Consider the following 25,680-nt stretch of genomic DNA (forward strand, 5'->3'; position numbering starts at 1 on the left):
ATGTTTCCTATAGTGGGGGATTCTAGGACCAGAGGACACAGATAGAGTGGATGTGGAGAGGATGGTTCCTATAGTGGGGGAGTCTAGAACCAGAGGACACAGACAGAGTGGATGTGGAGAGGATGTTTCTATTAGTGGGGGAGTCTAGGACCAGAGGACACAGATAGAGTGGATGTGGAGAGGATGTTTCCTATAGTGGGGGAGTCTAGGACCAGAGGACACAGATAGAGTGGATGTGGAGAGGATGTTTCCTATAGTGGGGGAGCCTAGGACCAGAGGACACAGATAGAGTGGATGTGGAGAGGATGTTTCCTACAGTGGGGGAGTCTAGGACCAGAGGACACAGATAGAGTGGATGTGAAGAGGATGTTTCCTATAGTGGGGGAGTCTAGGACCAGAGGGCACAGATAGAGTGGATGTGAAGAGGATGTTTCCTATAGTGGGGGAGTCTAGGACCAGAGGGCACAGATAGAGTGAGTGTGGAGAGGATGTTTCCTATAGTGGGGGAGTCTAGGACCAGAGGGCATAGATAGAGTGGATGTGGAGAGGATGTTTCCTATAGTGGGGGAGCCTAGGACCAGAGGACACAGATAGAGTGGATGTGGAGAGGATGTTTCCTATAGTGGGGGAGTCTAGGACCAGAGGGCACAGATAGAGTGGATGTGAAGAGGATGTTTCCTATAGTGGGGGAGTCTAGGACCAGAGGGCACAGATAGAGTGAGTGTGGAGAGGATGTTTCCTATAGTGGGGGAGTCTAGGACCAGAGGGCATAGATAGAGTGGATGTGGAGAGGTTGTTTCCTATAGTGGGGGAGCCTAGGACCAGAGGACACAGATAGAGTGGATGTGGAGAGGATGTTTCCTATAGTGGGGGAGTCTAGGACCAGAGGGCACAGATAGAGTGGGTGTGGAGAGGATGTTTCCTATAGTGGGGGAGTCTAGGACCAGAGGGCATAGATAGAGTGGATGTGGAGAGGTTGTTTCCTATAGTGGGGGAGCCTAGGACCAGAGGACACAGATAGAGTGGATGTGGAGAGGATGTTTCCTATAGTGGGGGAGTCTAGGACCAGAGGACACAGATAGAGTGGATGTGGAGATGATGTTTCCTACAGTGGGGGAGTCTAGGACCAGAGGACACAGATAGAGTGGATGTGGAGAGGATGTTTCCTATAGTGGGGGAGTCTAGGACCAGAGGGCACAGATAGAGTGAGTGTGGAGAGGATGTTTCCTATAGTGGGGGAGTCTAGGACCAGAGGACACAGATAGAGTGGATGTGGAGATGATGTTTCCTACAGTGGGGGAGTCTAGGACCAGAGGGCACAGATAGAGTGGATGTGGAGAGGATGTTTCCTATAGTGGGGGAGCCTAGGACCAGAGGACACAGATAGAGTGGATGTGGAGAGGATGTTTCCTACAGTGGGGGAGTCTAGGACCAGAGGACACAGATAGAGTGGATGTGAAGAGGATGTTTCCTATAGTGGGGGAGTCTAGGACCAGAGGGCACAGATAGAGTGGATGTGAAGAGGATGTTTCCTATAGTGGGGGAGTCTAGGACCAGAGGGCACAGATAGAGTGAGTGTGGAGAGGATGTTTCCTATAGTGGGGGAGTCTAGGACCAGAGGGCATAGATAGAGTGGATGTGGAGAGGATGTTTCCTATAGTGGGGGAGCCTAGGACCAGAGGACACAGATAGAGTGGATGTGGAGAGGATGTTTCCTATAGTGGGGGAGTCTAGGACCAGAGGACACAGATAGAGTGGATGTGGAGATGATGTTTCCTACAGTGGGGGAGTCTAGGACCAGAGGACACAGATAGAGTGGATGTGGAGAGGATGTTTCCTATAGTGGGGGAGTCTAGGACCAGAGGGCACAGGTAGAGTGAGTGTGGAGAGGATGTTTCCTATAGTGGGGGAGTCTAGGACCAGAGGGCACAGATAGAGTGGATGTGGAGAGGATGTTTCCTATAGTGGGGGAGCCTAGGACCAGAGGACACAGATAGAGTGGATGTGGAGAGGATGTTTCCTATAGTGGGGGAGTCTAGGACCAGAGGACACAGATAGAGTGGATGTGGAGAGGATGTTTCCTATAGTGGGGGATCCTAGGACCAGAGGACACAGATAGAGTGGATGTGGAGAGGATGTTTCCTATAGTGGGGGAGTCTAGGACCAGAGGACACAGATAGAGTGGATGTGGAGATGATGTTTCCTACAGTGGGGGAGTCTAGGACCAGAGGACACAGATAGAGTGGATGTGGAGAGGATGTTTCCTACAGTGGAGGAGTCTAGGACCAGAGGACACAGATAGAGTGGATGTGGAGAGGATGTTTCCTATAGTGGGGGAGTCTAGGACCAGAGGACACAGATAGAGTGGATGTGGAGATGATGTTTCCTACAGTGGGGGAGTCTAGGACCAGAGGACACAGATAGAGTGGATGTGGAGAGGATGTTTCCTATAGTGGGGGAGTCTAGGACCAGAGGGCACAGATAGAGTGGATGTGGAGAGGATGTTTCCTATAGTGGGGGAGCCTAGGACCAGAGGACACAGATAGAGTGGATGTGGAGAGGATGTTTCCTATAGTGGGGGAGTCTAGGACCAGAGGACACAGATAGAGTGGATGTGGAGAGGATGTTTCCTATAGTGGGGGATCCTAGGACCAGAGGACACAGATAGAGTGGATGTGGAGAGGATGTTTCCTATAGTGGGGGAGTCTAGGACCAGAGGACACAGATAGAGTGGATGTGGAGATGATGTTTCCTACAGTGGGGGAGTCTAGGACCAGAGGACACAGATAGAGTGGATGTGGAGAGGATGTTTCCTATAGTGGGGGAGTCTAGGACCAGAGGGCACAGATAGAGTGGATGTGGAGAGGATGTTTCCTGTAGTGGGGGAGTCTAGGACCAGAGGACACAGATAGAGTGGATGTGGAGAGGATGGTTCCTATAGTGGGGGAGTCTAGAACCAGAGGACACAGACAGAGTGGATGTGGAGAGGATGTTTCTATTAGTGGGGGAGTCTAGGACCAGAGGACACAGATAGAGTGGATGTGGAGAGGATGTTTCCTATAGTGGGGGAGTCTAGGACCAGAGGACACAGATAGAGTGGATGTGGAGAGGATGTTTCCTATAGTGGGGGAGCCTAGGACCAGAGGACACAGATAGAGTGGATGTGGAGAGGATGTTTCCTACAGTGGGGGAGTCTAGGACCAGAGGACACAGATAGAGTGGATGTGAAGAGGATGTTTCCTATAGTGGGGGAGTCTAGGACCAGAGGGCACAGATAGAGTGGATGTGAAGAGGATGTTTCCTATAGTGGGGGAGTCTAGGACCAGAGGGCACAGATAGAGTGAGTGTGGAGAGGATGTTTCCTATAGTGGGGGAGTCTAGGACCAGAGGGCATAGATAGAGTGGATGTGGAGAGGATGTTTCCTATAGTGGGGGAGCCTAGGACCAGAGGACACAGATAGAGTGGATGTGGAGAGGATGTTTCCTATAGTGGGGGAGTCTAGGACCAGAGGGCACAGATAGAGTGGATGTGAAGAGGATGTTTCCTATAGTGGGGGAGTCTAGGACCAGAGGGCACAGATAGAGTGAGTGTGGAGAGGATGTTTCCTATAGTGGGGGAGTCTAGGACCAGAGGGCATAGATAGAGTGGATGTGGAGAGGTTGTTTCCTATAGTGGGGGAGCCTAGGACCAGAGGACACAGATAGAGTGGATGTGGAGAGGATGTTTCCTATAGTGGGGGAGTCTAGGACCAGAGGGCACAGATAGAGTGGGTGTGGAGAGGATGTTTCCTATAGTGGGGGAGTCTAGGACCAGAGGGCATAGATAGAGTGGATGTGGAGAGGTTGTTTCCTATAGTGGGGGAGCCTAGGACCAGAGGACACAGATAGAGTGGATGTGGAGAGGATGTTTCCTATAGTGGGGGAGTCTAGGACCAGAGGACACAGATAGAGTGGATGTGGAGATGATGTTTCCTACAGTGGGGGAGTCTAGGACCAGAGGACACAGATAGAGTGGATGTGGAGAGGATGTTTCCTATAGTGGGGGAGTCTAGGACCAGAGGGCACAGATAGAGTGAGTGTGGAGAGGATGTTTCCTATAGTGGGGGAGTCTAGGACCAGAGGACACAGATAGAGTGGATGTGGAGATGATGTTTCCTACAGTGGGGGAGTCTAGGACCAGAGGGCACAGATAGAGTGGATGTGGAGAGGATGTTTCCTATAGTGGGGGAGCCTAGGACCAGAGGACACAGATAGAGTGGATGTGGAGAGGATGTTTCCTACAGTGGGGGAGTCTAGGACCAGAGGACACAGATAGAGTGGATGTGAAGAGGATGTTTCCTATAGTGGGGGAGTCTAGGACCAGAGGGCACAGATAGAGTGGATGTGAAGAGGATGTTTCCTATAGTGGGGGAGTCTAGGACCAGAGGGCACAGATAGAGTGAGTGTGGAGAGGATGTTTCCTATAGTGGGGGAGTCTAGGACCAGAGGGCATAGATAGAGTGGATGTGGAGAGGATGTTTCCTATAGTGGGGGAGCCTAGGACCAGAGGACACAGATAGAGTGGATGTGGAGAGGATGTTTCCTATAGTGGGGGAGTCTAGGACCAGAGGACACAGATAGAGTGGATGTGGAGATGATGTTTCCTACAGTGGGGGAGTCTAGGACCAGAGGACACAGATAGAGTGGATGTGGAGAGGATGTTTCCTATAGTGGGGGAGTCTAGGACCAGAGGGCACAGATAGAGTGAGTGTGGAGAGGATGTTTCCTATAGTGGGGGAGTCTAGGACCAGAGGGCACAGATAGAGTGGATGTGGAGAGGATGTTTCCTATAGTGCGGGAGCCTAGGACCAGAGGACACAGATAGAGTGGATGTGGAGAGGATGTTTCCTATAGTGGGGGAGTCTAGGACCAGAGGACACAGATAGAGTGGATGTGGAGAGGATGTTTCCTATAGTGGGGGATCCTAGGACCAGAGGACACAGATAGAGTGGATGTGGAGAGGATGTTTCCTATAGTGGGGGAGTCTAGGACCAGAGGACACAGATAGAGTGGATGTGGAGATGATGTTTCCTACAGTGGGGGAGTCTAGGACCAGAGGACACAGATAGAGTGGATGTGGAGAGGATGTTTCCTACAGTGGAGGAGTCTAGGACCAGAGGACACAGATAGAGTGGATGTGGAGAGGATGTTTCCTATAGTGGGGGAGTCTAGGACCAGAGGACACAGATAGAGTGGATGTGGAGATGATGTTTCCTACAGTGGGGGAGTCTAGGACCAGAGGACACAGATAGAGTGGATGTGGAGAGGATGTTTCCTATAGTGGGGGAGTCTAGGACCAGAGGGCACAGATAGAGTGGATGTGGAGAGGATGTTTCCTATAGTGGGGGAGCCTAGGACCAGAGGACACAGATAGAGTGGATGTGGAGAGGATGTTTCCTATAGTGGGGGAGTCTAGGACCAGAGGACACAGATAGAGTGGATGTGGAGAGGATGTTTCCTATAGTGGGGGATCCTAGGACCAGAGGACACAGATAGAGTGGATGTGGAGAGGATGTTTCCTATAGTGGGGGAGTCTAGGACCAGAGGACACAGATAGAGTGGATGTGGAGATGATGTTTCCTACAGTGGGGGAGTCTAGGACCAGAGGACACAGATAGAGTGGATGTGGAGAGGATGTTTCCTATAGTGGGGGAGTCTAGGACCAGAGGGCACAGATAGAGTGGATGTGGAGAGGATGTTTCCTGTAGTGGGGGAGTCTAGGACCAGAGGACACAGATAGAGTGGATGTGGAGAGGATGTTTCCTATAGTGGGGGAGTCTAGGACCAGAGGGCACAGATAGAGTGTATGTGGAGAGGATGTTTCCTATAGTGGGGGAGTCTAGGACCAGAGGGCATAGATAGAGTGAGTGTGGAGAGGATGTTTAGAATGAGTAGGATGTCCCTTTAGAACAGAGATGAGAAGGAGTTTCTTTAGCCAGGTGAATCTGTGGAATTCTTTTCTGAGGATGTTTGCAAAGGTCAAGATGTTGGGTACATTTAAAGCAGGGGTTCATAGGTTTTTGATTAGTCAGGGCATGAAAGGTTACGGAGAGAAGGCAGGAGTGTGGGATTGAGAGAGATAATAAATCAGCCATAATGGAATGGCTGGCTTGATGGGCCAAATGGCCTAATTCTGCTCCCTATGGCTTATGGTCTTATCATTTGCTTGGGTGATATTTCAAATTCATTTATTTGTCATAGGTATGAGATGTCTTACTTGTATTAACAACCAGCACACACGATAGCGTAATGGTTAGCCCAACAACTTACAGCACCAGCGACCACATTCAATCCCCACCGCCGTCTATAAGGAGTTTGTACGTTCACCCCATTTTTCTCCCTCATTAGGGACAGTAAGTTGTGGAGATGCTATGTTGATGGCAACTCTTGTGGGCTGCCCCCTGCACATTCTCAGAATGTTTCGGTCATTGATGCAAACAACACATTTTGTTGTACGTTTCAATGTCCATGTAATAACTAAAGCAAACCTTTATCTTTTCATCTCTCAGTTTTCTCTCTTCTACGTTCTGTCTCGCAGTCCATGTTCTACGTTCTGTGTTCTGTGTCTCGCGTTCTGTGTTCCACATTCTGTGTTCTGTGTCTCCCGTTCTGTGTTCCACATTCTGTGTTCTGTGTCTCGCGTTCTGTGTTCCACATTCTGTGTTCTGTGTCTCCCGTTCTGTGTTCCACATTCTGTGTTCTGTGGTCTGTGTTCTTTGTTCTATGATCTGTGTTCTCTAGTGTTTGGTCTGTCCCAGCTCCCTCCTACCAATAGTTGTTGACCCAGGTACTTTGGGAAGGAACCCCACACACACTCACACAGTGCCTCCCACGGGAACCCATCACTGACGCGCCTCACGCGGGATTTACCAGGAGTAGAGGAAGACAATGTAAAAAGGCACGGAGAGGACCAGGAAAAGCAAGCGGCCGTCTGGGATTCCGTACGCAATGCCGGGCAGGATCAGCTGGCCGAAGGTGTAGCAGTAGTTGCAAAGTGTAACGGCACGCATCCGGAGTTTCGTCGGGATCCACTCGATGACTGAATGGGGAAGAAGCGAGAACGTCACTGTGCAGCGAGCCGATAGAGGGCCTCTGGCTCAGGAGCGAATGCCAGTCACTTATTTTATTAGAAGAGTGAGCGGAGCTTAGCAATGCGGCCGTGTGTAAGTGGAAGGGGGTGTAATATGAGAGAGAGAGAAAAAAATAAAAAAAAATGCCTACATCTGTGTGCATGGGTTTGGGGAGAGAGTGATTGTGGGACCAGGAGGGGAGGAGATGTTTGTAGGTTCAGGAGGGGAGGGGGGTTTGTTGGGTTGAAGTTCATGACTCCAGGGGAAGATCAGGGTCCTGAGAGGAATGCCCCCTTTCCTCAGCTCCCTGCACCTCCTGCATCGATGACTAGAATTTTCTGGCCTCGGTAATAAGTTTAAATCATTGCCGGGGGCAGGAAGAGCGATCTCCTGTTGCCTGGCTCCCATTTTTCCTGGAAGGGTCCCGGGGCACAACAGGGACACTTTCCAATCCAACAGTTCCGAACCAAACCCCATACTTTTCCAATGGCGATCTGAGGTTCACCCACCTCTACTCCACCTCTGAGGGTGGAGGCAGACACAGTGAGCAAGCACACTACGGGCGGCTCACGTATTGTGAGCAGATTTGGGCCACTAATCTAAGAAAGGATGTGCTGGCCTTGGAGAATAGAGGGACGTCCATTTAGAACAGGGATGAGGAGGAATTTCTTTAGCCAGAGGGTGATAAATCTGTGGAATTCATTGCCATAGGCAGCTGTGAAGGTCCTCATTGGGTATATTTAAGGTGGAGGTTGATTGGTTCTTGATTAGTCAGGGTGTTAAAGGCTACGGGGAGAAGGCAGGACAGTGGGGTTGAGAGGGATAATAAATCAGCCGTGATGGAAGGGAGCATGGGTCAATAGCCGAATTCTGATCGTAAGGTCTCACGCACTCAGGCACACTGTGTTGAGAATCATCCCTGACACCGCCATTCCTGACAGGACCCTCCAGAAGCAGTAGAGTGGGAAGGAGGAGGAGAAGGCGCCGCACGTCCCGGACACCGCCATCAGTAGTTGGGATGACAGTAGGAGCGTCCGCCGTCCGAACCTGACAACCAAAAGCACCAGGTAAAACATCTCACCTCGCTACCTAAACACGGGAGATTCTGCAAATGCTCACTCACACACTGCTGGAGGAACTCAACAGGTCAGGCAGCATCTATGGAGAGAAATAAACAGTCGAGGTTCCTTGAAGGACCTCAGCCCAGCAGGTGACAGGTAGAACCAGGTTCCTTCCCTTTCTGCAGTGGTCCATTGTCCTGTCCTATCAGATTGCTCCTTCTTCTTCAGCCTTTAACCTCTTCTACCTATCACCTCCCGGCTTCTTACTTTGTGTCTTTTGAGGAAAGGTTGAGTGAGCTATTTAGAGAAACAGTGCAGAACGGGGTCTTCCGGCCCACCAAAGGCTCGCCGCCCGGCAACCCACCAATTTAACCGCTAGCCTAATCACAGGAGCAATTACCCTACCCACTGGTACATCTTTGGATTGTGGGAAGGAACCTGATCACCTGGAGGAAACCCACACGCACACGGGAAGCACGTGCTTACGGGGGGGGGGGGCCACTGGGATTGAACTCTGAACTCTGATGACCCCAGCTGTCATGGTAACCACTACTCTACTGTGGCGATACATTTATCCTTGGAGTGAAGGAGGAAGAGAGGCGACTTGCTACAAGACGATCGAGTGGACAGCCAGAGGCTTTTCTCCCAGGGTGGAAATGGCTGATGCAAGGGGGCGTAATTTTAATGTGATTGGAGAGGAGTATGGGAGGGGTGATGCTAGAGGTAGTGTTTTTTACACAGAGAGTGGTGCAGTAATTCTATGTTCTATTTCTGGGGCATAAATAAACAGTCGAGGTTTCAGGCCTCGACCCTTCATCAGAACATCTCATTACCCAGCCAGCACTAGATTTCAAATTGAAAGTAAATTTATGATCAAAATGCACATTGGTTACAATATACTGCCCTGAGATTCTTTTTCTTGCAGGCATTTACGGAAAAATAAAGGATCCAATGAAATTTATGGAAAAACACCCATAAATCCACCCAGGCCATGCTCTTTTCTCACTGCTGCCATCGGGCAGGAGGTAAAGGAGCCTCAGAACTCACACCACCAGGTTCAGGATCAGCTATTACCCCTCAACTATCAGGTAGAAGGTAAAGGAGCCTCAGGACTCACACCACTAGGATCAGGAACAGTTATTACCCCTCAGCTATCAGGTAGAAGGTACAGGAGCCTCAGGTCCCACACCACCAAGTTCAGGAACAGTTTCCCACATCACCAGGTTCAGGATCAGTTATTACCCCTCAACCATCAGGTAGAAGGTACAGGAACCTCAGATCCCACACCATCAGGATCAGGAACAGTTATTACCCCTTAACCATCAGGTAGAAGGTACAGGAGCCTCAGGTTCCACACCATCAGGATCAGGAACAGTTATTACCCCTCAACCATCAGGTAGAAGGTACAGGAGCCTCAGGTCCCACACCATCAGGATCAGGAACAGTTATTACCCCTCAACCATCAGGTAGAAGGTACAGGAGCCTCAGATCCCACACCATCAGGATCAGGAACAGTTATTACCCCTCAACCATCAGGTAGAAGGTACAGGAACCTCAGATCCCACACCATCAGGATCAGGAACAGTTATTACCCCTCAACCATCAGGTAGAAGGTACAGGACCCTCAGGTCCCACACCATCAGGATCAGGAACAGTTATTACCCCTCAACCATCAGGTAGAAGGTACAGGAACCTCAGGTCCCACACCATCAGGATCAGGAACAGTTATTACCCCTCAGCCATCAGGTAGAAGGTACAGGACCCTCAGGTCCCACACCATTAGGATCAGGAACAGTTATTACCCCTCAACCATCAGGTAGAGGGTGCAGGAGCCTCAGATCCCACAGCTGCAGGTTCTTGACCATCGGGCTCCTGAACCAACGAGGATAACTTCACTCACCTCTACTCTGAACTGATTCCACAATCTACAGACTCACATCTGAAACTCCTGTTCTCAGTCTTATCTCCTTTTTTGTATTTACACAGTTTCTCTTTTGCACGTTGGTTGTTTTTCAGCCCTTGTGTGTAGTTTTTCATTTCTCGGTCCTACTGTGAATGCCCGCAAGAAAATGAATCTCAGGGTTGGTGTCAAGTGACCCTCGCGTACTTTAATAATAAATTTACTTAGACTGATCAAAGACGGGACAACCTATCGATACGCAAAAGCTGACAAGTTGCAAGCGAGAACACGAGTTGTGAAGAGTCCCTGAAGGTGAGTTGAGGAATCAGTTCAGTGTTGAGCTGAGTGAAGTTACCCACGCCGGTTCAGGAGCCTGACGGTCGAGGGGTAATAACTGCTCCTGAACCTGGTGGTGGGGGTCCCGAGGCTCCTGTACCTCCCTTCCAGTGGCAGCAGATAGAAGAGAGCACGGCCTGGGTGGTGGGGGTCCCTGGCGATGGATGCTGCTTTCCTGCGACAATGCTCCGTGTAGATGTGCTCAGTGGTGGGGAGGGCTTTACCCGGGATGGACTGGGCCGAATCCACTACCTTCTGTCAACTTTTTTTTCCAGATTTAACAGCATGGGTGAATTTTCAACCAGAGCACATCACCTCCTTAACTGCAGAGCTGACCTTCGGACCAGACTCGGTTTAACCTTTTACTGCGAGGACCGTTGCCCTACTTCCCCTGTACGTGTCCTCAGCGGCATGGCCCAGCTGGCGGTGGGCGGCGCATCGGTACCAACAGGGGGCATGGTGACGCCAGAACCCAGGGCGGACAAAGCAATTTGCTGGGGGACTCAGAGGGTCGGACATCATCGGAGGAGGGGAATAGGAACTCGGCGTTTCAGATCCCCGGACAATCGAATGTCTCTTCCCCCTACTGGGTTCCTCCAGCAACTCATTTCGACAGGGGACGTGGTGTGTGACTGTGTGTACCTTTAAGATGTGTACTTTTAAGATAGAGATGTGGCCACTTGCAACTGTGTATATGAGTTCGGGAGTGGGGGGATGTGTTTATGGTATAAGTCCATAAGACATAGGACCAGAATTAGGCCATTTGGCCCATCGAGTCTGTTCCACCATTAAATCACGACTGCTCCTTTCCTCCCCGTCCTCAGCCTCCTCCCCAGATTTCTCCCCATAACCTTTGACGCATGTCCAGTCAAGAACCTATCAACCTTTGCCTTAAATACACCCAACGACCTGGCCTCCACAGCTGCCTGTGGTATTAAATTCCACAAATTCGCCACCCTCTGGCGAAAGAAATTTCTCCACATCTCCGTTTTAAATGGACGCTGCTCTATCCTGAGGCTGTGCCCTCTTGTCCTAGAGTCCCCCACCATGGGAAACATCCTTTCCACATCTACCCTGTCTAGGCTTTTCAACATTCTAAAGCAGTCCAGCGAGGGGTAACAACTCTGGTGAAGAGGCTTATCATGTCTATTCTGGGTCAGCTCCCTCACCTTTGGTCCCCACCAGACTCTCAGCTCTCACCGGTGGTTCATCTGTGTTGTGGATAGTGTGGAGGGCTGTCAGAGGTTACAGTGGGACATTGATAGGATGCAAAACTGGGCTGTGAAGTGGCAGATGGAGTTCAACCCAGATAAGTGTGAGGTGGTTCATTTTGGTAGGTCAAATACGATGGCAGAATATAGCATTAATGGTAAGACTCTTGGCAGTGTGGAGGATCAGAGGGATCTTGGGGTCTGAGTCCATAGGACACTCAAAGCTGCTGCGCAGGTTGACTCTGCGGTTAAGAAGGCACATGGTGCATTGGCCTTCATCAACCGTGGGATGGAGTTTAAGAGCTGAGAGGTAATGTTACAGCTATATAGGACCCTGGTCAGACCCCACTTGGAGTACAGTGCTCAGTTCTGGTTGCCTCACTACAGGAAGGACGTGGAAACCATAGAAAGGTGGCAGAGGAGATTTACAAGGATGTTGCCTGGATTGGGGAACATGCCTTATGAGAATAGGTTGAGTGAACTCAGCCTTTTCTCTTGGAGTGATAAAGGATGAGAGGTGACCTGATAGAGATGTATAAGATGATGAGAGACATTGATCGTGTGGATAGTCAGAGGCTTTTCCCCAGGGCTGAAATGGCTAACATGAGAGGGCAGTTGTAAGGTGCTTGGAAGTAGGTACAGAGGAGATGTCAGGGGTAAGTTTTTTACGCAGAGAGTGGTGAGTGCGTGGAATGGCTGCTGGCAATGGTGATGGAGGCGGATATGATATGGTCTTTTAAGAGACTCCTGGACAGCTACAGAGCTCAGAAAAATAGAGGGCTATGGGTAAGCCTAGGTAATTTCTAAAGTAAGTACATGTTCAGCACAACTTTGTGGGCTGAAGGGCCTGTATTGTGCTGTAAGTTTTCCATGTTTGTGTCTGTGTCCCTCATGGTTCTACACACCACAATAAGGTCACCCCTCAGTCTCCTACACCCTATCTGTGTCCCTCATGGATCTACACACATCTATAAGGTCACCCCTCAGTCTCCTACACCCTATCTGTGTCCCTCATGGTTCTACACACCTCTATAAGGTCACCCCTCAGTCTCCTACACCCTATCTGTGTCCCTCATGGTTCTACACACCTCTATAAGGTCACCCCTCAGTCTCTTACACCCTATCTGTGTCCCTCATGGTTTTACACACCTCTATAAGGTCACCCCTCAGTCTCCTACACCCTATCTGTGTCCCTCATGGTTCTACACACCTCTATAAGGTCACCCCTCAGTCTCCTACACCCTATCTGTGTCCCTCATGGTTCTACACACCTCTATAAGGTCACCCCTCAGTCTCCTACACCCTATCTGTGTCCCTCATGGTTCTATTCACCTCTATAAGATCACCCCTCAGTCTCCTACACCCTATCTGTGTCCCTCATGGTTCTAGACACCTCTATAAGGTCACCCCTCAGTCTCCTACACCCTATCTGTGTCCCTCATGGTTCTACACACCTCTATAAGGTCACCCCTCAGTTTCCTACACCCTATCTGTGTCCCTCATGGTTCTACACACCTCTATAAGGTTACCCCTCAGTCTCTTACACCCTATCTGTGTCCCTCATGGTTCTAGACACCTCTATAAGGTTACCCCTCAGTCTCCTACACCCTATCTGTGTCCCTCATGGTTCTACACACCTCTATAAGGTCACCCCTCAGTTTCCTACACCCTATCTGTGTCCCTCATGGTTCTAGACACCTCTATAAGGTCACCCCTCAGTTTTCTACACCCTATCTGTGTCCCTCATGGTTCTACACACCTCTATAAGGTCACCCCTCAGTTTCCTACACCCTATCTGTGTCCCTCATGGTTCTAGACACCTCTATAAGGTTACCCCTCAGTCTCCTACACCCTATCTGTGTCCTTCATGGTTCTACACACCTCTATAAGGTCACCCCTCAGTTTCCTACACCCTATCTGTGTCCCTCATGGTTCTAGACACCTCTATAAGGTCACCCCTCAGTCTCCTACACCCTATCTGTGTCCCTCATGGTTCTACACACCTCTATAAGGTCACCCCTCAGTTTCCTATGCCCCAATGAGGAACATCCCAATCTGATCAACCTCTCTCCATATTCAGTCCCTCGAGTGCTGGCAATGTCTTTGTAAATCTCTCTCTGCTGTCTTTCCAGCTTCTTTGCATCTTTCTGAACAGGGCCTCACACAATTGCGACGTACTGTCCGGACTCCTGAGCTCAGCACCCTGGCGGATGCAGGAGAGTGTACCAAACACCTTGTGAGCAGAATCCACGGTTACATATTAACTCCTCACAGAAAGAGAGCTGGGAAAGGTTACAGCCCTCACCCTATTGCCCCGGGCAAATCTGTCAATAAACTAAACGAATACCACAGGATCAGTAACAGATCCAATGGACTTTGAGCTTTTGGCAAGGTTGTAATGGAACTGTCGTTGGATTCACCATGTGCCAATCCAAACGGCTCTTAAAAGCCTCTAATGTATTTGCCTCTGCCACCACACCAGGCATCCACCACTCTCTGAGTAAAAAACTTACCCCTCACATCCGCTTTGAATTGACCTCCTCTCACCTTCAATGCATACCCTCTATTAGATGTTTCAACCCTGGGAAACAGATACTCTCCGTCCACTCTGTCTCTGCCTCTCATAATCTTATAAACCTCGATCAGATCTGCCCTCAGCCTCCGACACTCCAGAGAAAACAGCCCAAGTTTGTCCAGCCTCTCGTGATAGCACATGCCCTCTAAACCGGGCAGCATCCCGGTGAACCTCCTCTGCCCCCTCTCCAAAGCCTTCAACATCCCTCCGATAGTGGGGCAACCCAGAACTGTGTGCAATTCTCCAGATGCAACCTCACTAGAGTTTTATAAAGTTATTATAACCTCTTGACTTTTGAACTCAACGCTTCAACTAATAAAAGCAAGCATTCCATAAGCCTTCTTAACCACCCTATCGACCTGTGGAGCCACTTTCAAGGAGCTGTCAACTTGGATCCCAAGATCCCTCTGCTCAGCAACACCATTAGGGATCTTTTCCCTTAAGTATACTGCCTCCTTGTACTTGCCCCTCCGATACCCTGTTTTCATAGAACATAGGCTAGTACAGGCCCCTTGACCCACCATCTAATTACAGAGAAATGAGGACGTTGGTACATTAACAATGTTTAAAATGTGTTTGGACAGGTGCACAAATAGGAAAGGCATTGAGGGCAAATGAGACCAGGATAGATGGACAATCCCAGTCAGTATGGACCAGGCGGGCTGAAGGGCCTGTTTCTGTGCTGTTGGGAGTGGGGAAGGTGGGATGGAGAGGAGGCATCCATGACTGCTTAATCTTCTCTCCTGTCCTGAAGGTGGTTATGCTGAATAGCGATGGATCTGAAGCGGCGCCAGTTTCTTCCTCCACAGACGCTGCCTGATGTAGGAAATAAAACATTACAGCGCAGTGCAGGCCCTTCAGCCCACGATATTTAACCTACTCCAAGATCAATCTAACCCTTCCCTCCCACAAAACCCTCCATCTTTCTATCATCCACATGCCTACCTAAGAGTCTCTTAAATACCATTAATGTATCTGCACTACCATCTCCCATGGCAGGGCATCCCACTCTCTCAAACTTACCTCTGACCCCCCCCCCCCCCATACTTTCCTCAGCTTAAATTATGCCTCCCCTCCAAAACTTCCCTCAGCTTAAATTATGCCTTTAAATTATGCCTCCCCCAATACTTCCCTCTGCTTAAATTATGCCTTTAAATTATGCCTCCCCCCAATACTTCCCTCTGCTTAAATTATGCCTCCCCCCCCCCCACAAAACTTTCCTCAGCTTAAATTGTGCCTCCTCCAAATTAGCCATTTCCACCCTGGGAAAAAGTATCTGGCTGTCCTCTCAATCTCTGCCTCTTATCATCTTGTACACTTCTATCAAGTCACCTCTCATCCTCCTCCACTCCAAAGAGAAAAGCCCTAACTCACTCAACCTAACCACATAAGCCATGCTCTCTAATCCAGGCAGCATCCTGGTGAATCTCCTCTGCACCCTCTCTAATCCAGGCAGCATCCTGATAAATCTCCTCTGCACCCTCTCTAATCCAGGCAGCATCCTGGTGAATCTCCTCTGAACCCTCTCTAATCCAGGCAGCATCCTGATAAATCTCCTCTGCACCCTCTCTAATCCAGGCAGCATCCTGATAAATCTCCTCTGCACCCTCTCTAATCCAGGCAGCATCCTGATAAATCTCCTCTGCACCCTCTCTAATCCAGGCAGCATCCTGGTGAATCTCCTCTGCACCCTCTCTAATCCAGGCAGCATCCTGATAAATCTCCTCTGCACCCTCTCTAATCCAGGCAGCATCCTGGTAAATCTCCTCTGCACCCTCTCTAATCCAGGCAGCATCCTGGTGAATCTCCTCTGCACACTCTCTAATCCAGGGAGCATCCTGGTGAATCTCCTCTGCACCCTCTCTAAAGCTTCCTCATCCTTCCTATAATGAGGCGACCAGACCAGGGTTTTATGGAGCTGCAACATTACCTCACGGCTCTTGAACTCAATCTCCCGACTAACAAAGGCCAGCACACAAAAATACTTTATTAACCACTCTATAAACTTGGGTGGCAACTTCAAGGGATCTATGGATGTAGACCCCTAGATCCCTCTATTCCTGCACCCTGTACTCTGCCCTCTCGATTCACTCTTCCAAAGTGAATCACTTTACACCTTTCTGGGTTGAACTGCATCTGCCACTTCCCAGCCCAGCTCTGCATCCTGTCAATGTCCGGTCATAACCTACGACATCTTTCTGCCCTGTCCACAGCTCCACCAACCTTCGTGTCATCTGTAAACTTATTAACCCACCCTTCCCCTTCCTCATCCAAGTAATTTATATAATTTGAAAGAGCAGGGGTCCCAGACAGGTCCCTGTGGAACACCACTGGTGGCCGACCTTTGGACAGAAATGCTCCATAGAACCATAGAACACTGCAGCACAGTACAGACCCTTCAGCCCTCCAAGTTGTGCCGACCCATATAATCCTTAAAAAAATACTAAATCCACACTATCCCTTAACTCTCCATTTTTCTTTCATCCATGTGTCTGTTCAAGAGGTTCTTAAATACTCCTAAAGTTTTAGCCTCCACCACCATCCCTGGCAAGTCATTCCAGACACTCACAACTCTTTGTGTAAAAAACTTACCCCTGATGTCTCCCCTAAACTTTCCTCCCTTAATTTTGTACACATGCCCTCTGGTGTTTGCTATTGGTGCCCTGGGAAACAGGTACTGACTATCCACCCTATCTATGCCTCTCATAATCTTGTAGACCTCTATCAAGTCCCCTCTCATTCTTCTATGCTCCAAAGAGAAAAGTCCCAGCTCTGCTAACCTTGCTTCATATGACTTGTTCTCCAAACCAGGCAACATCCTGGTAAATCTCCTCCGCACCCTCTCCATAGCTTCCACATCCTTCCTATAATGAGGTGACCAGAATTGAACACAATACTCTAAGTGTGGTCTCACCAGAGATTTGTAGAGTTGCAACATGACCTCTCTACTCTTGAACTCAATCCCCCTGTTAATGAAGCCTAGTATCCCATAGGCCTTCTTAACTACCCTATCAACCTGTACAGCGACCTTGAGGGATGTATGGATTTGAACCCCAAGGTCCTTTTGTTCATCCACACTCTTAAGTAACTGACCATTAATTCTGTACTCAATCTTCTGGTATGTCCTTCCAAAATGCATCACCTCACACTTGTCCGGATTGAACTCCATCTGCCATTTTTCTGCCCAACTCTGCAGCCTGTCTATATCCTCTTGTAACCTTCGACCACCTACAGCTCCATCCACAACTCCTCCAATCTTCGTGTCATCCGCAAACTTACTCACCCATCCTTCCACCTCTACATCCAGGTCATTTCTAAAAATCACAAATAGCAGGGGTCCCAGGACAGATCCCAGCGGCACTCCACTAGTCACCAACCTCCAGGCAGAATACTTTCTTTCCACAACTACCCTCTGCTTTCTTCCTTTAAGCCAATTTTTTATCCAAACAGCCAAGGTTCCATTTATCCCATGCCTCATGACTTTCTGGATGAGTCTCTCGTGAGGGACCTTGTCAAATGCTTTACTAAAGTTCATGTAGACCACATCCACTGCCCTCCCCTCATCAATTTCTTTTGTTACCTCTTCAAAAAAACTCAATCAGGCTTGTGAGGCACGATCTTCCCTTCACAAAGCAATGTTGACTATCCATGAGTAGACAGTACTTCTCCAAATGCTCGTAGATCCTATCCTTAAGAATCCTTTCCAGTAGTTTTCCGACCACTGACGTAAGACTCACCAGTCTATAGTTCCCAGGTTTCTCCCTATTACCTTTTTTAAACAAGGGAACTACATTTGCCATTCTCCAGTCCTCCGGCATTTCCCCTGTAGCCAAAGAGGATTCAAAGATCATAGCTAATGCTCCTGCGATCTCTTCTCTCAATTCCCTCAACAACCTGGGGTGTATCATATCCAGCCCTGGGGATTTATCAATCTTAATATTTTTAAGAAGATCCAGCACTTCTTCTTCCTTAATCTCCACATTGTCCAGCACACAGGCCCACTCAACTTCGACCTCATCCTGATCAAGATTCTTCTCACTTGTGAATACTGAAGCGAAGTATACATTTAGGACCTCCCCAACCTCCTCTGCCTCCAGGCACATGTTGCCCTCTTTATCCTTTAGCCATGTACAGCCATCCTCTGCCTTCTATGTGCAGGCCAATTCTGAATCCACACAGCCAAGATTCCCTGGATCCTATGCCCCGACTTTCTGAACGAGCCTACCATGGGGAACATTGTCGAATGCCTTTCTAAAATCCGTGTAGATATTCGGATGAATCGCTCACTCCCAGCACCTTACCTGTCGGAGAGCCTCCCGAGAATGATGGATCCCACCAGGAATCCGGCCATGTAGAGAGACTGCGCCATGTGTCTCAGCGATTTACGGTTACAGACCAGGTCCCACTGCCAAAGCAAGAACACCGCCAAGACACTCAGAGAGAGTGTAGGAAGCAATAGGAGCGGAAGACCACCACTTAGAACCACAGAACATTACAGCACAGAAACAGGCCCTTTGGCCCCTCTTGGCTGTGCCGGACCATTTTTCTGCCTAGTCCCACTGACCTGCACCTGGGCCATATCCTTCCATACACCTCTCATCCATGTACCTGTCGTTTTTCTTAAATGTTAAAAGTGAGCCCACATTTACCACTTCATCTGGCAGCTCATTCCACACTCCCACCACTCTCTGTGTGAAGAAGCCCCCCACCTAATGTTCCCTTTAAACTTTTCTCCCTTCACCCCTCACCCATGACCTCTGGTTTTTTTCTCCCCTGGCCTCAGTGGAAAAAGCCTGCTTGCATTCACTCTATCTATACCCATCATAATTTTATATACCTCTATCAAATCTCCCCTCATTCTTCTACGCTCCAGGGAATAAAGTCCTAACCTATCCAACCTTTCTCTGTAACTCAGTTTCTCAAGTCCCAGCAACATCCTTGTAAACCTTCTCTGCAATCTTTCAACCTTATTAATATCCTTCCTGTAACTCGGTGACCAAAACTGCACACAATACTCCAAATTCGGCTTCACTAATGCCTTATACAACCTCACCATAACATTCCAACTCTTATACTCAATACTTTGATTTATAAAGGCCAATGTACCAAAAGCTCTCTTTACAACCCTATCTACCTGTGACATCACTTTTAGGGAATTTTGTATCTGTATTCCCAGATCCCTCTGTTCTACTGCACTCCTCAGTGCCTGATCATTTACCTTCTATGTTCTACCTTGGTTTGTCCTTCCAAAGTGCAATACCTCACACTTGTCTGCATTAAACTCCTTCTGCTATTTTTCAGCCCATTTTTCCAGCTGATCCAAATCCCTGTGCAAGCTTTGAAAACCTCCTCACTGTCCACTACACCTCCAATCTTTGTATCATCAGCAAATTTGCTGATCCAATTTACCACATTATCAACCAGATCATTGATATAGATGACAAATAACAATGGACCCAGCACTGATCCCTGTGGCACTCCACTAGTCACAGGCCTCTACTCAGAGAAGCAATCCTCCACTACCACTCTCTGGCTTCTCCCGTCGAGCCAATGTCTAATCCAATTTACTACCTCACCATGTATACCTAGCGACTGAATCTTCCTAACTAACCTCCCATGCGTGACTTTGTCAAAGTCCTTACTGGTCCATGTAGACAACATCCACTGCCTTCCCTTCATCCACTTTCCTGGTAACCTCCTCAAAAAACTCTAATAGATTTGTTAAACATGACCTACCACGCACAAAGCCATGTTGACTCTCCCTAATAAGTCCCTGTCTATCCAAGTACTTGTAGATCCTATCTCTTAGTACTCCTTCCAATAATTTACCTATTACCGACATAAAACTTACCAGCCTATAATTTCCCAGATTACTTTTAGAGCCTTTTTAAGCAACGGAACAACATGAGCTATCCTCTGCAATTTCAACACTAGTTTCCTCAAGGTCTAAGGAAATACCCTGTCAGGTCCTGGGAATTTATCTACTCTGATTAGCCTCAAGATAGAAAGCACCTCCTCCTCTTCAATCTGTATAGGTTCCATGACCTCACTACTTGTTTGCCTTATTTCTATTGACTCCATGCCAGTTTCCTTAGTAAAGGAAACACAAAAAAACCCATTTAAGATCTCTCCCATTTCTTTTGGTTCCATACATAGCCGTCCACTCTGATCTTCAAGAGGACCAGTTTTATCCCTTACTATCCTTTTGCTCTTAATATACCTGAAGAAGCTCTTTGGATTATCCTTCACCTTGACTGCCAAAGCTACCTCGTCTTCTTTTAGCCCTCCTGATTTCTTTCTTAAGTATTTTTTGCACTTTTTATACTCCTCTAGTACCTTATTTGCTCCCTGTTTCCTATACATGTAACATACATCTCACTTTTTTTTATCAGAGTTCCAATATCCCTAGAGAACCAAGGTTCCTTATTCTTAGTCACTTTGCCTTTAATCCTAACAGGAACATACAAACTCTGCACTCTCTAAATTTCTTCCTTTGAAGGCCTCCCACTTACCAATCACATCCTTGCCAGAGAACAACCTGTCCCAATCCATGCTTTTTAGATCCTTTCTCATTTCTTCAAATTTGGCCTTCTTCCAGTTTAGAACCTCAACCTGAGGACCCAATCTATCTTTATCCATGATCACAATGAAACTAGTGGTGTTATGATCACTGGAACCAAAGTGTTGGTTCACTTGGCACCTGGATCTCAAGTTCAAGTTTAATTCTTATTCACGTATACAGCTAAACAAAACAGCATTTCTCCAGGGACAAGGTGCAAACCACGGTGCATGCAGTCACGCACAGCACATAGAGTTACGATCCAGCGCAGACAGTCACAATAAATAATGTTAGCACAAGTCCCTGAGAGGCATGGCCTGAAGATTGATGTTGACCTGGAGCCACATTTCTGCAAGAACAAGCATGGCTCACCTCACACTGGGTCAGCTGCAGCTGAAGGTCATCCAGCTTATCTTTCAGGGAGCAAAGACTGGAGGGGAACACCGATAGAGAAGGCCAGCCCCCTACCCAGCACGGATTCCCACGTGCTCTGGGCTCTCCCACACTGCCTCCCGGTGATCTCTGAAGATCTCATTCTGATCTTCAACAAGGTCAATGCTAATTTATTTCCCCATCATCTCCTGATGGGGTTGCCCTCAGGAGATGATATTCCCAACTTCAGATCTCAAACATCTTCTGATGGTAGGTACCCTCAGGAGATAATATTCCCAACTTCGGATCTCCAACATCTCCTGATGGGGGTGCCCTCAGGAGATAATATTCCCAATGATTCCCAACTTTAGAACATCGAACAGCACAGCATAACAATAGGCCTTTTGGCCCACAATATTGTGCCAATCCAATTAACTTAATAATCAAATGGGCAACCTATCTAATCCCCTCTGCCTACATAATGTCCATATCCTTCCATTTCCCTCACATTCACGTGCCTATCTAAACACACCTTACGTAAAAGCCTCTAAAGCATCAGCATCCACCACCACCCTCTGGGTAAAAAACTTGCCCCTTACATCTCCTTTGAACCTACCCCCTCTCACCTTCAATGTATGCCCTCTGGTATTAGACATTTCAACTCTGGGAAACAGACACTGCCTGTCCACTCTATCTATGCCTCTCATAATCCTATAAACATCTTTCAGATCTCCCCTCAGCCTCTGACGCTCCAGAGAAAACAGCCCAAGTTTGTCCAGCCTCTCCTGATAGCACACGCCCTCTAAACCAGGCAACATCCTGGTGAACCTCTTTTGCCCCCTCTCCAAAGCCCCATCGTCCTTCTTATAGTGAGGTGACCAGACCTGTGCACGATACTCCAGATGCAACCTCACTAGAGTTTTATAAAGTTAACATAACCTCCTGACTTTTGAACTCAATACCTCGACTGATAAAGGCAAGGAGGCTATATGCCTTCTCAGCCACCCTACCTTTCGTGAAGAAATTGTTTCCGCCTCTGCCCTGAATATCTAAGCTCTTAGTCCCTCAGACGGCAGCACGTCTCCACAGTGCGTGTTCTCTCCCCCTCTTCATCCACTGCATCTCCGGTGACCCATCTGTTAAACTGATGTTTTCAGCCGACACCACTGTCGCAGGAGCCGATACATCCAAGTACCAAGCTGGAGTGATGGTGCAATCTCAACAACTTCAAAGATTCAAAGTACATGTATTATCAAAGTCTGTATGCAGTATACAACCCTGAGATTCGTCTCCTTCACAGACAGCCACGAAACAAAGGAACACTACGGAACCCGTTCAAAGAAAACATCAAAAACGTCACCACCCACCCCAACATGCAAAAAAAAAAAAAAAAACAAATCGTGCAAACTGCAAAAAAGAGCAAAAAACAGAGAAGAATATAAAACACCAAATGAAAAGAGTTCAGGCATACCCAGTTCACCCAGTTCTGTCCAGCTCTTGTTTCACTCGGTACCTGCAGGCCAATCAAAATCACCCAAATACCACAAAAAAAAAGTGACTGGAAACCAGAAACACATCATAACGTGAACTGCAGCATCCAATCCACAAACCATGTGGACTAAGCCCTGCGCGAGATGCAGGACTCCAACACCTTCCTCTGGCAGCATCGAATGAGAGGGAGAGAGAGACACCGTTCGAACGTGGGACCTTCCTCCAGAGCAGTGGACAAGAGGGAGGGAGGGAGACTGTTTGAACGCAGGGACCATCCTCTGGGAGCAGTGAGTGAGAGAGAGAGACCGTTCGAACGTGGGACCTTCCTCCAGAGCAGTGAACAAGAGGGAGAGAGACCGTTTGAACGCAGGGACCATCCTCTGGGAGCAGTGAGTGAGAGGGAGAGTCACTGTTCGAACATGGGACCTTTCTCTGGGATCAGTGAGTGAGAAGGAGGGAGAGAACATTGGAACACAGGGACCTTCCTCCGGGATCAGTAAGTGTGAGAGAGAGACACCGTTTGAACGCAAGGACCTTCCTCCAGAGCAGTGGACAAGAGGGAGGGAGAGACCGTTTAAACACAGGGACCATCCTCTGGGAGCAGTGAGTGAGAGAGAGAGAGACCGTTCGAACATGGGACAAGTTAAAAGTTTCTTCCCCGGCCAGTTAATCTGATCAACCATTCTAGTTATCCCCCACCCCACCCTCCTCAATCTATGACCTGTAAACTGTAAACATTTTAAACCAGTGCTTTTCATCATGCTGTTTACATCGTAAACTCATGCTGGTATTTATATATTTAAGCACATTTTATTACATATCCGTACTTTAACCTCCATCTTTATCTTTTATATAATTCTTTCCTCTATATGATTTTTATTAAATGTCACACACTGACCAACACCCCACAGCAAATCACCAATTTTGTAAGTAAATGTACACGGGAAATAAAGTTGATCTTTGCAGTTACCACAGCGACTGACATCTCCCCATAGCTGGATAGCGCACCCGTCCACAGTTCCTGGAGTCACCCGGCAGGGAAAAGGCCCTTTGGCCCATCTGGTCCGTGCCATCTAAGCTGGCCCCATTTGCTCCATATCCCTCTAAACCAGGGATTCCTAACCTGGCGTTCACGGATTCCTCAGTTAATGGCAGAGGACTATGGCATTAAAAAGATTGGTCTAAACCTTTCCTATGTATGTACCTGTCCAAGTGTCTTTTAAATGTTGTTAATGTAGCTGCCTCAACCACTCCCTCTGGCAGCTCATTCCAGATACGGACCACCCTCTGGGTGAAGAAGTTGCCCCATCAGGTTCCTATTCAATCTCTCCCCTCTCACATTAAGCCTGTGCCCTTTGGTCCTGGTTCCCCAACCCTGGGGGGAAGACTGTGTGCATTCACCGATATAAGCCCCTCGGGGTTTTATACTTCAAGTTTAATGGACGGTCATGGTGGGAGCGGACCCTGTGTGAGTGGGCCAGCGGAGAGTTGAGGCTTTGGCAAAGGTGCCAGAGGACCTAGGTAGATTTTTCAGATAACTTCATTCCTTCCGTCCTTGCTTTCTGTTTAGGAAAGGCAAGCCAAGTTGGAGCAGCTTAATGAGGCTCTATGAAGAGATAGGGGATTCAACAATTGGTGAATGGCATGTTTTTGTGGAGGGGAACTTGATCTTCTATTCCAGAATGAGACCTGGGACTAGATCTTCAGTTCGGGAATGAGACAGGTCAGAGAAAGGAACTTGTGGAGGGGAACACTTCGCATCCAGAGATCATGAGACCATTAGTTCAAAACAGTCAGTGGATCAGGAGATTGTGGAGAGTTGGAAACTGTTCCTTGTGGACTTTACACACCTCTATAAGGTCACCGGTCAGTCTCCTACAGTCATGAAGAAAGTCCAAACTGCTCAATCTCTCTCTATAACCCAGTCCTTCGAAACCCAGGCAACATCCTTGCAAATCTCCTCTGCACTCTTTCCAGCTCAATGGCATCTCCCTATAGCAGGGTGACCCAAACTGAACATGGTGCTCCGAATGGGTCCTCACCGATGTCTTTCAATTGTAACAAAACATTGCTAATGTAACATAGCTCAATAGAGTGGATGTGAAGAGGATGTTTCCTATAGTGGGGGAGTCTAGGACCAGAGGACACAGATAGAGTGGATGTGGAGAGGATGTTTCCTATAGTGGGGGAGTCTAGGACCAGAGGACACAGACAGAGTGGATGTGGAGAGGATGTTTCCTATAGTGGGGGAGTCTAGGACCAGAGGACACAGATAGAGTGGATATGGAGAGGATGTTTCCTATAGTGGGGGAGTCTAGGACGAGAGGACACAGATAGAGTGGATGTGGAGAGGATGTTTCCTATAGTGGGGGAGTCTAGGACCAGAGGACACGGATATAGTGTAATGTGGAGAGGATGTTTCCTGTAGTGGGGGAGTCTCGGACCAGAGGGCACCGACAGAGTGGATGTGGAGAGGATGTTTCCTACAGTGGGGCGTCTAGGACCAGAGGGCACAGATAGAGTGGATGTGGAGAGGATGTTTCCTATAGTGGGGGCGTCTAGGACCAGAGGGCACAGATAGAGTGGATGTGGAGAGGATGTTTCCTATAGTGGGGGCGTCTAGGACCAGAGGGCACAGATAGAGTGGATGTGGAGAGGATGTTTCCTATAGTGGGGGCGTCTAGGACCAGAGGACACAGATAGAGTGGATGTGGAGAGGATGTTTCCTATAGTGGGGGAGTCTAGGCCCAGAGGACACAGATAGAGTGGATGTGGAGAGGATGTTTCCTATTGTGGGGAAGTCTAGGACGAGAGGACACAGATAGAGTGGATGTGGAGAGGATGTTTCCTATAGTGGGGGAGTCTAGGACCAGAGGGCAAGGCCTCAGAACAGAGAGGGGGCATCCATTTAGAACAGAGATAAGCAGGAGAAATTGCTTTAGCCAGAGGATCTGTGGAATTTAGTGCCATAGACAGCCGTGGAGGCCAAGTCATTGCCTGTATTTATGGCAAAGGTTGATAGATTCTTGATTTGTTAGGGCATTGTGGCTGAGAGGGAAATGGATC

At 48.5% G+C, this 25,680-nt stretch overlaps 1 protein-coding gene and 1 long non-coding RNA gene across 6 annotated transcripts in view; one reads left to right on the forward strand and one right to left on the reverse strand.

The window, feature by feature from the left end:
* The window catches only part of LOC140717710 (solute carrier family 22 member 6-A-like), a 60,658-nt gene that overhangs the window by 24,935 nt on the left and 10,043 nt on the right, over window positions 1–25,680 (reverse strand). For 4 of the 5 annotated variants that reach the window (XM_073031387.1, XM_073031384.1, XM_073031385.1 and 1 more), the window contains exons 3-5: window positions 18,494–18,597; window positions 8,002–8,156; window positions 6,910–7,078 (exon numbers count right to left, since the gene is read on the reverse strand). In XM_073031387.1, coding sequence (XP_072887488.1) covers window positions 6,910–7,078; window positions 8,002–8,156; window positions 18,494–18,597 — 428 coding nt within the window. Of the gene's footprint in view, window positions 1–6,909; window positions 7,079–8,001; window positions 8,157–18,493; window positions 18,598–22,133; window positions 22,508–25,680 lie in introns of those variants that run through there. The other variant, XM_073031388.1, reaches the window with a different exon arrangement.
* Window positions 8,074–11,216, forward strand: LOC140717712 (uncharacterized). Its single transcript, XR_012096587.1, has 2 exons — window positions 8,074–8,176; window positions 10,682–11,216. It is a non-coding gene; the product is annotated as an uncharacterized lncRNA (long non-coding RNA).

The sequence above is a fragment of the Hemitrygon akajei genome, chromosome 28 (genome assembly GCF_048418815.1).
Source record: "Hemitrygon akajei chromosome 28, sHemAka1.3, whole genome shotgun sequence".
Classification (NCBI taxonomy): domain Eukaryota; kingdom Metazoa; phylum Chordata; class Chondrichthyes; order Myliobatiformes; family Dasyatidae; genus Hemitrygon; species Hemitrygon akajei.